The sequence below is a fragment of the Varroa jacobsoni genome, unplaced genomic scaffold (assembly GCF_002532875.2).
Source record: "Varroa jacobsoni isolate VJ856 unplaced genomic scaffold, vjacob_1.0 scaffold_777, whole genome shotgun sequence".
Taxonomy (NCBI): Eukaryota; Metazoa; Arthropoda; class Arachnida; order Mesostigmata; family Varroidae; genus Varroa; species Varroa jacobsoni.
Genome location: NW_019213679.1, coordinates 10108 through 23025, shown reverse-complemented (window position 1 = coordinate 23025; position 12918 = coordinate 10108). Strand labels below are relative to the sequence as shown.

The 12918-nt window shown below is 39.5% G+C and overlaps 1 protein-coding gene across 5 annotated transcripts in view; it reads right to left on the bottom strand.

The window, feature by feature from the left end:
* Nucleotides 1-3796: 3796 nt before the first annotated feature.
* Nucleotides 3797-12918, bottom strand: part of Adss (adenylosuccinate synthetase) — a 19147-nt gene continuing 10025 nt past the window's right edge. For 4 of the 5 annotated variants that reach the window (XM_086969715.1, XM_022838841.2, XM_022838838.2 and 1 more), the window contains exons 2-5: nt 9885-9990; nt 7682-7772; nt 5129-5358; nt 3797-4891 (exon numbers count right to left, since the gene is read on the bottom strand). In XM_086969715.1, coding sequence (XP_086825841.1) covers nt 4016-4891; nt 5129-5358; nt 7682-7772; nt 9885-9977 — 1290 coding nt within the window. In that variant the 5' untranslated portion in view covers nt 9978-9990 and the 3' untranslated portion in view covers nt 3797-4015. Of the gene's footprint in view, nt 4892-5128; nt 5359-7681; nt 7773-9884; nt 9991-11460; nt 12084-12918 lie in introns of those variants that run through there. The other variant, XM_022838839.2, reaches the window with a different exon arrangement.

Below are 12918 nucleotides of genomic sequence, written 5' to 3'. Positions count from 1 at the left end.
GGAGTAAAATTTTGCGATCTCCAATTTTAATCTTCCTGTGGATAATAATAAATATGAAAAGGAAATATAATTAGCACTAAAAGATAACTGGTATTTGTGTATGTATCTACAGGTTTTTTTTGGGGGGGGGGGAGGGTACTCGAATCAACTATAGCCAATACACATAATTATGATACATTTTTACAATGGTATTCGTTTATAAAAAAAAAAAAAGGTAACGAAAAAAATGTTAGAAAATATACCGATTACATTTATATATAAATATATGACAACTGGAAATAGTGACATTATGGCAGTTTTCAATGGGCTATTAAAAGTCAATGGACCAAAATTATAGTACCATATATATATATATATATATATATATATATATGCACCGTTCAAGTACGTCCTTACAGAGGCCTCTGACGCAAATGTCAGCGTGTATCAGAGGGATATTACCTATTGATTACTTCTCCTTAGGTTTGATTTCGACTGTTTATTGACCACATTAGTATTTTTTGTTCGCGCCACGTTGTTTCGTTCTTACCGTATTACACATCATTGACATGTTGATTTCAGTTCATACTATGTACTCTGTATAACCTAGCAATTGACCGAAGTGAAAGCGGTATCGTCTCAGATGTTATTGATTGACTGATCTTTGTACCGTTTACAGAAAGGGATTCTCAACAAAGCGATTCAAACAATAGGTATTACTACGCACTGTCTTAAGCCAATCGAACGAACCTAAATATTGTCCAGTGATTAAGCAGTACCTTACATATGTATGTATATATATTTTACTGTTTCAATATTCGGGATATGGCTGGAAGGAGCCAATAGTTTGAACGATAAAAGAAATTACACATTTTCTCCGTTATGTTTTTGTGATAATAACGTTCCAATATCGAATGATCTAATTCACTGAAGTTCGGTGAACGAAATACCCGCTAGGATGTAGCGAGATAGAATATTTCTGTAATTTATTGCTTGTTTCTATTTATGTCAGGGTTTTTTCAAGGAAAAAAAAATAGTTTTGGGGGCATATAGATTATTAATGCTGGAAATGTTGTTTTGAATGTTGATTTTCGTGGAACATGAGGATACCTTGGGATTTTGTCGAATTTCTATAGTCATACTGTAATGACGTGAGTCTGAAGTGCTATGAAATACGAAAGGTTCCACCTTCGCAGAGGTTTGAACCGTGCACGCTTCGCTGTAGAAGACGAAATAAAGAGAGCTATTATTCATTAAGAGAGAAAGCACAAATATTATGTATGAGGATAAACACACATTGAGAGAGAATGGCTAAGACTACGCTCAGTGCACTAGTAGTAATAGTAATGGTACCATTAGTACTAGCGCATGATGCAATGCTACTGATGCCCATGTGGGCAGCGTATATGCCTACTAACGGGCATACGTGGTAAAGTATTTTCGAATATGAACGTTGGCACGTTTCACTTAGTCTGAATGTCTAACGGCGGCACCGGACGTAGACCCGAAATGTTTAGCTTAGCAATAAAGGCTTTATTCTGAATAATAACAGCAAGGAATTTATGTGTGATGCAGTAAATGACGACAACGTGTAAAAACACACACTAAGAATGCAGCGAGTAAAACTTTACTTAATAAATAATTGTGTTTTAATTTAACAGGAGAAGTTCACATACCATCAAAACAATTCCTGTACACAAGTCATTTAGCATGAAACGCGACAAACACTAATCTCAAATTTTATTCAAAATTCTTTTTGAATAACGTGACGCGGCAGTTTAGCAGGCGGGTTTACGTGATCCATGAAAATTCGAAAACTAAATAGCCTGCGAATACGTCTTCTCTATCGGCTGAGATAATTCGTGGTACAGACCGTATAATATTCAGTGATTCATAAAAATTTCGGAAAAACACGCTGAGCTTAAAAATGGGTGAATGTGGAAGACCTCTGGCTCAGCTGATCAACGAAGAAAAGTAAAAAAAAAAAAACTGTGGCTGAAGCCGAGTGATAAAAAAGTGACCAGACACTAAGGCCTTAGTTTAAAGTACCATATTCGTTTATCTCGGCTATATGAATCACGTGCGAAGACTGGTGCCACATTATTTAGACAAGTGTCAAGAATGGATATGTAGATACGCCTGTTTTTTTGCTCTCTGTTATTTGAACTCTCTGGCCTATTCTTGCTACGAAGTATAATTTGTGATGAAAAATTAATTTTTTACGATCGTATTATTATTATACCGTTATGGCAGAATGATACTATCGGTGGGACATCACCCTGAAGCGAACCTATTTGTTCATCTCATGCAGGTGTTGTTCACTACAGCTTCGTAAATTCCGATTCGCTTAACAATAGGAAGAAATAAGGAAGAACTCGATCACACTCGCTAGATATTGCTTTTGCGGATTACCATTTTCCTCAATGCTTCAACTTTTCAACAGAAAAATTTACCAAATCTCAACGTATGCCGAAGTCGCTTCTCAAGACTCCATCAGGTCTTGAAAAACAACTCTCATACACCCAAATTTCTAGAGCAGTGTAATAAATAAATGACCGTCCGAAGGGCAGAAAATGACGAATATTCAATCTAAGCACTTCGATTAAGAACAGAAAAATTAAACCTGTAAAAAAGTTTGTTAAAAGAGTAAAAATTTTGTAAAAAAAGTAAAAATTTACTATATAAGACTATGCTGAATAACCTAATATATATAGTGAGTGTTAAATGATGAAAAAGTGCAGAGAAATTTAATTTAGCCTAGTGAACTTTTTCGTGCGGTATCGTCGATACTGTTTGGGTAGATCGAGTACGATTCAGTATATCTGCGTTTTATTGCAAGAATTACTTATTTTAATTTAATCTTGTTTGTTAGCTATTCTCTTAGGTAAAATGAATGAGACATGATTTTTAGAGCATTTCGGCAAAATGCGGATCTGTTTCTAGTAAACATTGTAAAACTATCTGAGTGCGACACGTATATTTTAGTGTTTCATTCAAATAGCCCACTAAGTTATAACACATGATTAACAGATATTTCTATTCAATAGTTCGACTCAATTAATATCTTGTCGTAGAACACCCCGCTGATTGTTGATCATGAATTATTTTTTTTTTTTTATAAATGTGTCACCATTATTAAGTTCGTCTAATATAAATCTTATATGGCTTTAGTGTTTGTATAGAGTTATTTTTTATATTTAATTATGAATTATTGTTTTTGTTCTACGCAACGATTTGATGATGTGGCAGAGAACAATGAGCATTTCATAGTGTTGGCAGAAACGGGACCTAGTGCTAAATAGCCCAGCTGTCAATCGTGCTATTTTGGCCTTTCGAAGACCGTGTGAAGGAGTTTGTGTGAAAGTCTGCGGATTTTTACCAGGAAATCAGACCATTACTGCGCGAATTCCAGTAGCTGCCTGAAATAGGAACCTCTGGAACAATCAGTCCACGGGAAAGATGAAACTCTGTTGTGGAAAACCGCCCACAACTCGAACAATTGGACTCCTACGTTGTAGATTAAGCAGTAATGCTGACTAGATATAGCTAAATGCATGCAACGTTGTAACGTTGCTTCTATGGGTCATATTTCTTAACAGATGAGTCGGACGAGGATTGTTTAAGCACCGGATTAAATGGGTATTGCAGCCATTTCGAATTGTTCCCTTGTTCTAATTCGCTATGCACTATTCAACGTTCGCCGTTTAGCAAACGACTCATAGCTAATACAATGAATATATAATATCCCTCGTAGTTCCTGATTAAACAAAAAACTGTTCTTCTAGTATCCTAGGAAAGTAATCACACGCTGGACAAATGACAAGTCTATACTGAATGTATTTATTAATATTAAGTAACAGTTCAATGGGACGACCTGAAGAGGCGGTCAACTCACGTAGTTGGCGATGCCTCGAACAAATATGCTCCTAGCTGATGTGCATTCTGCTTTTACGAACAATCTATGAAGCAGTCTAACGTCCCTCAAGATCTTCGGAATCTTGGTTCTCTTTTATCGTCCATTTTCGTTAATTTAGTGTTAAAATACCCTAATTATATCTGCTCTCGACTTTCCCACTCCAATATATTGCACTTGAACACCCAATAGCTCCTCACACGTTCTCACATACTTTTTAGCATTTTCGGGCAAATCTTCAAATTTGCGGCAGCTTTCTGTAGACGTCTTCCATCCAGGTAATGTGACGTATTCGACTTGAACCTTTGCCATTTCATCGAGTGATGCCGGTGGGCAGTCCAGTACTGTGTCGCCAATTCTGTATTTATGACCGATTTTGATCTCATCAAGCACATCGAAAATGTCTAATTTAGTCAAACAAAACGCCGTATAGCCGTTGACCAGCGTCGAGTACTTTAGCATAACAGTATCAAGCCATCCGCATCTTCGAGGTCGACCTGTCGTCACGCCACGCTCGCAGCCACGTTCCTGAAGCAGTTTGCCTAACTTATCAGAAAGTTCGGTTGGGAATGGTCCATCGCCGACCCGCGTACAATATGCCTTAAACACACCATAGACAGTGCCAATGAAACTCGGCGGAACACCGATACCGGTACAAACGCCGCCAACTGTGCAGTTTGACGATGTCACATATGGATAAGTGCCGAAGTCAATGTCAAGCATGGCGGCGTTGGCACCCTCCACCATGATCCTTTTGCCCTCGCGAATAGCTTCGTGAATATACGAAACCGTATCCCGTACGAACGGCCGAAGTTTGTCTGCGTTTAACCTGAGCTTCTTCAAATCTTCCTCGACGTCGACCTTGAGGTCGGTGAACATCCGCTGGTGAAATTCGACAAGCGTACGATACTTGGTTTCAAACACACTCCATTCACCTATTAGATCGCACATTCGCATTCCATTTCGTTGTGCTTTCGAACTATACGTCGGTCCAATGCCCTGCGGAGAACACATTGTAAGGATATACGACATTAGTTGTACGTAGGTCAGAGCACGCGACCCTGCCTAGGCCCTATGTACACGAGGATGTAGGATTTGGCGGTTATGCCGCATCCCTCTCGCCCAGACAGGTCATGTCTGACCTACATGTTGATGGTTATGCAGCAAGTCTATTATGAGCATTCAAGCTGGTGTCGTGCCCTAGTAAAAAAAAAAGAAAGTCTGAGTGCGGCAAACCTTCTTAGTAGTTCCGATGTTTTGTTGCTTTTTGCTCTTTTCAGCCTCATGAAGTCCATCACACATCTGGTGGAAATCGAAAACAATGTGCGCGCGATTCGAAATGAAGAGACGACCAGCCAAACTGAGACCACGTTCATGCAAATGGTCGATCTCCTCAATGATCTGGCCAGAATGGACCACACATCCGTTGCCGATTACGCCGATACAGGATTTGTGTATCATTCCACCTGGAAGAGGTTTGTTTAAGAAACAACGCGTTCGCAAAATGACCAGAACAAAGAGTACACGGTAAATTACACACAATATTCCGGTCGCCCAAGCTAAAAAGCTATCATCACTTGCTCGATGAAATCCCTCGAGTCTAAATCCAATTATTTTAATTTCAACTTCAAAATCTATAGTCTTGTTTGCGTAGTGAGTCTATAAGTATGTTCAAAAATGCTATCGGTAACAAAAAACTAACGCTTAACGTTACAAAGGCATCTCTAGACCAGCCGGCTAAAAGATCCGCTTTTAGAAATTGTCAAACTGGAAAATAAACGTAGCTGATTTATTATCACAGCATGCAATGTGGATCGAAGGCCTATAACAGACCACCCAGGATCTTAAAGCTGTTCCCCTTTAAAAGTATCCAATGTATCCATTTTGTTAGTCATTTCATTATGGCAAAAATCATGATCGCCAACAACACGAATATTTCCCTCTGGTTACTATTAGCACGCAGTAGAGCGAGTTGTCAGCTCGAAACGGTACTTTGTATATACAAAGAGAGAAATAACCGAATAGATAAGTAATCAGGAGTAGCTGCTTCAAATTGTTTGTTTTTTTTTTCATCATAATGAAAGTGGGTGGCTACAATATCTGCAGTATATACAATACAATAGATACATTCTAATATCTAAGCTTTGCGATATGGTTTCGAAGGCAAACAAGGCAGCGATCTAACACCAAACGTTTTAGTTTTAACGCTTATATAGAAGCAATACTTCGATCAAATTAAAGTGTATTAAATCAATTTTTTCAATTAGTAAACTTAAAGGAACATTTTATATAGATACGCATCTGCGATGTCGTCTATTGATTGAAGCCTCAGTATGACAGGTATTCGCAGGACTTACTGCAAGTCCTAAATGCATGGCATCGGCAAGCGAGTAGGATCAAAGTGTTCTTTAAAATGAACCAACAACAAGAACATCTTGTTTCCTATTGGCTCTCTCCAAACAAATTTTAACAAACTTTTGGTAAGCTTTGTAGACGATTTCGTTCTGTGTGCCAGCATCGTGTCGAACAATATATACGTAGATACTCCTCAAAGACGATGCGGTAAATGGCAAACGATGTATCTGCCTACATCATGTGGACAGCGTCGTTCACCTCAGGCGTCATACTCCCTTTGCAAGATGTTACCGGAACTCAACGTCCACATATAATTGTCGGTACGATATGACAGTGCAAAGTGTCGATGCTGTATCAGCGTAACTTGGAAGGTATTTCTAGAATTAAGTATTTTGGCATGGCGTTTCGCGACTTCATTGTGTGCCGTCGTATACGGCATTTCTGATTGACGGAACTTCACTGGTCATCAAATATGTTCATCTCTCACTTCAAATTTTCTCTGGAATTAACCTACTGACAATTTAATGCTATACTGCATAAGGGCTCGCACTGAAACGCCCCTTCTATATGTCGTCGTTATTTGGCTTTTGTCAGTAACTATGATTAAATGGTCAGTCTGAAGTTCCAAGGACGCATTTTCGAAAAATAGGAAAAGGGAAGCGATCGTATGAGTTATGGCCATCTAAACAGTGACGCGTCACGTCGACACCCAGTGCCTAAAAAAACAAAACGTAAAATTTCGCTCGTTTTCCTTTTCTGCCTAGCTTCAGCGCAGCTCAAAGCTTCGTGTGTGGCCATTTATTAAGAAAGCGGAAATGCATGACGCCAGACCTGCGACGGCGCTGTTCCATGTATGGAGCAGAATGAGTCAAAGGTCACTGAAATGAGCAACCGCGGGCGAAAACTGCGGCTCAATCGCTGCACATCTATTAACGTCTAGCACCACGGCAGAGCCTATACAACAGTACATTTAGATAAAGCAACTTCTATCATTTGATGACTGGCGTCTGACAAGAGTTTTTGTTAACTGCTTCGTATGTATGGCATTGCAAGCAGCTGTACAGACACGAGTACTGTTTAAAGCGGCACTAGGACTTAGCGTCAAGGCCTGCACACCACATTGAAAGAGCGAAGGTGACATGAGGGTCAAGATACATCGAAGTGAATTTATGTGTAGAGATACATGTTTTTCCTTGTATTTGACGGTACATACAGCAAATAAGTATAACGAAAGTTTAGCACTACTTAGTAAATTTTCAAGGCCACTATAAGACGACATATAAAAGTAGGGTGATATCAGCTACTCTTTTTTGGTGATTCTCACGTAGTCGGTAATGTTCGAAAGAATCCAATATCTACAACCAACACAGAAAAATCAACTCTAGTATATATCCATAAGTCAAGGTAAAATCAAACGTGAGCCTGAATATATACCTGGGATGAGATGAAAATGATAATGGATCCCGTCAACGACGACCGTGTGGCCAGCGTTATTCCCGCCCTGGCATCGAGCAACGACATCCACCTTATAGGAAGAGTGCATCTATTAATATAACATTAAGCGTAACCAAAGTATACTACGACACGAATTAAATCAACGATACATTATGTTGTTAGTGCTGCTAACTCGAGCGGTTATTTGGAAATGCCGGAACACCGTCGTCCATATTAGCTCACCACAATAACGATAGTCAGAAACGACATTTTTTTAAAAATTATAGCGATCAACTATAATACGTTGAAATGTGCTATTTAAAAATGATCAGCGTGCTTTTATTGTACATATTGCGAACTCAGCGAAAAAAGAGTTGTTCTCCTCAACTTGACTTTGGGAACCGTTTAGCGCCAATGCACCCTATCAAATGTGTGTACGCATAGCATACGTTGCCTATCCGGAAAATATATCATGTTGACATTGAACTCTATCGTGCAGATCCGCGGCTGCAAACATCAACTGCCTTTAGACGGACTGGAAAAAATCTACATTTTCCTCAATGTTTTTAAAAATAGACCGAAACAAAAATTGAGCTATCTCCTAGAGTCCAAGGCTCATCGTTCGACTCAATCGGAAAAGGACGCCCACGATCAGATGAGACGAGATGCGTACACAAAACATCTATGCTGTCTTTTTTTGTTTTTTTCAAAGAATAATTTGTCTGCCCCTGTCGATGGCAATACTGACGTGCGGAAAGTAGAACTTCCGGGAAAAACTCCACGTTTGTGATAACAAAGCTCCTTACAGACACTTAGTAAGGTAACCTAGGTCCGAAATTGGACATGGACAAACGTCCATCTTATACTGAAAGAAGCCGATCGACTGAAGCAATATTACAGGCACTACCGAAGCTAAAACGTCCAGTAAAGCTCTCGAATGGCAATGATTTATCTGGAAAACTAAAATTGCATCATCTAAGTCACCTATACAAACCTTTAACCAAGTACAGCAACGAAAAAAAGCGCTAGTTCCTGGCAAAGGCCTTTGGCAGCTGGCAATCCATACAAGGCAAGTTCCCCGCTTGAGAACCCCAAAACGGTGAGTAAAGATAATACTAGGAATAGAATACGACGGCGAGAATCCACATTTAGTCACTAGCTTCGCTCGAAGAATGTCACGCGTGTTGTGAATATATACAGATCCTCTTAGGTATTCCCAGACAACTAAGAGAAACTCGACTCAACGTAATTCAGCAAGGACTTGGCGCTGAGCTATAAAAGGTATGCCTAATCTGCCAAAGGCCATTCGAATAACTTCTGTGCCAACAGCTTCTTTTCGACTCCGGAAACTCTACGTTGGTGTTGCTTATCGAGAGCTTCGGCACGCGCCAGAATATATCATTCGCTACAAACTCACTCCGAAATGGATAGAAGCCTTTCTATAAAAAGGACATTCGCTTTAAGTATAAACAATCTTCACTGACACCGCACGATGCCCGAATCAGGTCTAAGTTAGTCCCTTCTGTGTGTACACAGATGACATTTAAGTCTACTAATATATAAACAAGAACAAGGAAATGTAAGGGCTTTGAAGTACCTGGGCATTTATTATTAAGTTTACGCCAGGAAACGATATTGTCTGTTTTTATTCATAGTAGGCGTGAAAACCAAACACACAGCTACAGTCTTGGCAGACTACATCTGCAGAAAGCGACTGCGGTTCATGGTTTAACTGTAGTAAATGACACCAGAATACATTAAATATCCAGTTTGGGTGCTTGCACTCGGATCTTGCGTAGCAATACGAGATAAAAAAAAAGCCTACACAATTCTATGCATGATGGTGTTTACGATCAGTTATCTTAGGCTCGGCGGAACGGTTAACTTAGCACCAAGTTGACCTATTGCGTAGCAGAAAATAGCGCAGGTGAGCCTTGTGATATTCACTTTGCATACCTATTATACATAACAGTATTTTTGCAAATATATTTAACAGTAGTAATAAAGAATGCCCGAACGCTTGAGAACGAAAAGAATAATTTTCCCAAAAACTGTGCCGAGAAATCTAATTATCCTCCGAGTGTTATTGTTGCAAACATCGCCAAAACATAATATTATTGTATACTTCATTAGATGAATATTTAAAAACGTAATTAGTCCATCTATTTATGATGTCAGTTTAAACAATAGCTGATGATAGTACCTCGGAGGCGAGTGTGTCGACGAGTTTCCCTTTACCTTCATCACCCCATTGGGATCCAAGCACAACCGTGATCGAATTGCGAGCCATCTTCATTTGACGCTCCCTCCTACAAACAACAACAAACAACGAGTTAATGTACCATTATCGGTATAGTATTAGTGAGAGATTCAAGTGAGAGTAAAATACCCACAGTGGAAAAGCAACGTCCTTGCTATAAGCATGTCTTAAATTCTTCACTGTTATGAAGACTCGAGTATTTCGCTTACAACATAGCATTAGAATCAAATATAGGGATAAATGTCGGTCAAAACAATCACTTTGTTCTCGCGCGAAACGTAAACAGACTGTAGAACAGAAAAAAGATTAATTCATGCAAAGAAAATAGAATCTTCACCAGACTCATTAATGACTTCTAATTTTACCGATACGTTGACCTTGTTTAGAAATACAGCTCACTAAGATTGGATGCTATCCTATAAAAAGGAATGCGTTTGATTCTTAAGAGTTGAAGGCAATTGTCGAGATGTGCTTTTAGAAGAAACACAATAACTGAAAGTGCCACGTTCCATTTAGCTTCCATCTTTTTCAGTGTGATACCTAGCCTTTATCATATAAGCTGATCTAAAATAATGCAATTACCGTGTTCGAAGGCGGGATTTTTACAGATGTCTAAGATCTGCCTATACATTGATGGCTGACATGTTAAGATTTACTACCGTACACATATATAGCATAGATTTATCTAACAAGTATGTGTATGACGGGACAGAAAAGGATTTTTGGGTGTGCTTTATCTACCCATAACAGCGACTGTCATTGCATATTGTCACGGTGTTGAATTGTCTTTAGTTCCATTGCAATCTATTATTATAGATGTAAAGTTACATGTCACCAAATCACACATCAAGGGTAAGTACACTTTATAGAATGTTAGCAAGCACACTAAGAAAACTAGATAGTTCCGGCAACTTTTAGTTATTCTAGTTAATTAAAAACTCTATCGAAATTAACTTAGAGATTTCACTCATGTGGTTAACAAAACGTTTCCGTGAATTAAAAAACTAGTTGTCAGACGGAAGACGTGTAATGACCTCCCTCTTGGGACCTAAGTTCCGATGGCAAGCAGCAGCTCAAAGCCATCTATGTCAAAATAATCTATTGACTATCTGTAAAGGAAATAAAAATACGATGTATGTAAATTGTCGTGTAGGAGGTTTGACCTTTAAAACAAAAGTGACGGCTTGGTCTTACCTTTTGCACGTTTCTAGTTTGACCGCGAGTCTTTGCAATAGAATTTGCTCATAAAAAATTTCCCAAGCTTCCAATTTGCGATCTGGGATGCGTTAGTGTTGCGCTCGAGTGGATATCTTCCCACACGATTTCCTTCACTCTAGACGTGCTACCAGACGGTATATATACATCAGCATATTATGAGTACTATCGTTTCTCACCGATATTCACAGTTTCTTTGAACTGTAAGCTCTTCTTTGAATAAACAAAGCTAAAGCTGAGTTTTCAACGAGAATCGGCCACACAGATAAGCATTAAGAAAACTGAAGCGAAATTAATTTCTTACTAAGGTCGTTGCGTAGAGACACCGGGCCACAGTCCCACATCTTCCCAGTTCGATAATGTTCGAAAAATGCTTGAGCTACACATCTAAGCCCAAGCACTAAACAATCACCGTAAACAGAAAATAGCTTGAAACCGAACGAGCCGGCCCCTCTCAAAGAAAACTATCGGAGCATTTTGACGCTCGAACAATTGGCACGTAGAACGAAGCGCTCACTAGAAGCAGGACACTGGCCGCACGTCGATGTCTAATCAAGGAAGGCGTTTTCTTGATTTTGCCCGGGATTAGAGAGGGTTACGCTGGATATCGGCGAGAGTTATTCCAGCCGATTGTCGCTACAGCCAGTACTGCTACAAAACGGGCCACAAGCAGTGAGGATCGTGGGCAATCCTGTGCCGACTCGCTACCAAGGTGCCAACACCCGTCGTCACAAAGAATACGCAAATGAAGCTGACACAGCGTAAATAAGAAGCAACAAGAGAGGAAAAGCTCGCAAGAAAGCTGATGTACAGGGCCGAAATAGCATACACATCATTCCCTACGACGAGTACATGTGGTTTCTATCAAGTAGTGATTAAGGAAACAGTCAAATGGATAGCTAAATTGGTCAGATAATAACGTGTAGCACCGATAGCAGCTGTTGAACGAGCGAGCATAGAAGCTTAAAAACCGAAAGATTGCAGATTTGTACCCTATTCCTGTCCATACTGGTAGTATAATGAAGGCCGAGTGAATACACACGGAGCTGCTGCACGAAGGCTATGAAAAATTCAGAGGTTATGCAAACCGCCCGATAAATCGCCACCAATCAGAAAGTGATTAACGTACATTTCTTTTTCACGTTAAACCTGCTGACTGGCGGCAACTTAGCGAAATGCTTAAGTTACGTGACCTTCGGTCGCGCAAAGGATCAGGATTTTTCATTGGAAGTTTTCTTTTCGTGACAACGGCGTCGAAATGCAAAGAAAAAAAGAAGTGCTTCATTCAGCACTAACACGAGTAACACTTCACCCTTATTGGATATTCCGATAGAAAGCGCTTTTTCGGTTCACTCTGATTTTCATAATTTTTCTCATCGGGTTACAGTGACTGGACTAGAAGGAAGTAACGGTATTGCTTCTGCGAGATACCGAATTTGGGAAATCAGTCAAGGAAACAGCCTGAGTGCAATCGGGTTTGAGTGCACCAGCACCTATTTGGAGAAGAAGTACGTGCGAACAGTATTTTGTAACGAGTGAACAAGGTTAAACTCCGCATCAGCCAATCTGTCGTCAACACAAATTGTAGTTTTCAGCTAAAAACCTCATGATTCAAGCTGTGTGAACCTGCTTAACATGACTCTAGTGGAATGATAAGAATAGGGTACGAAGGTCCGTATTACAATCAAAACAAATAAGGACAGTTTAATATATATATTATTACATCAGTGTTATTTAGGAAAAATCGGATAATTTAATCTAT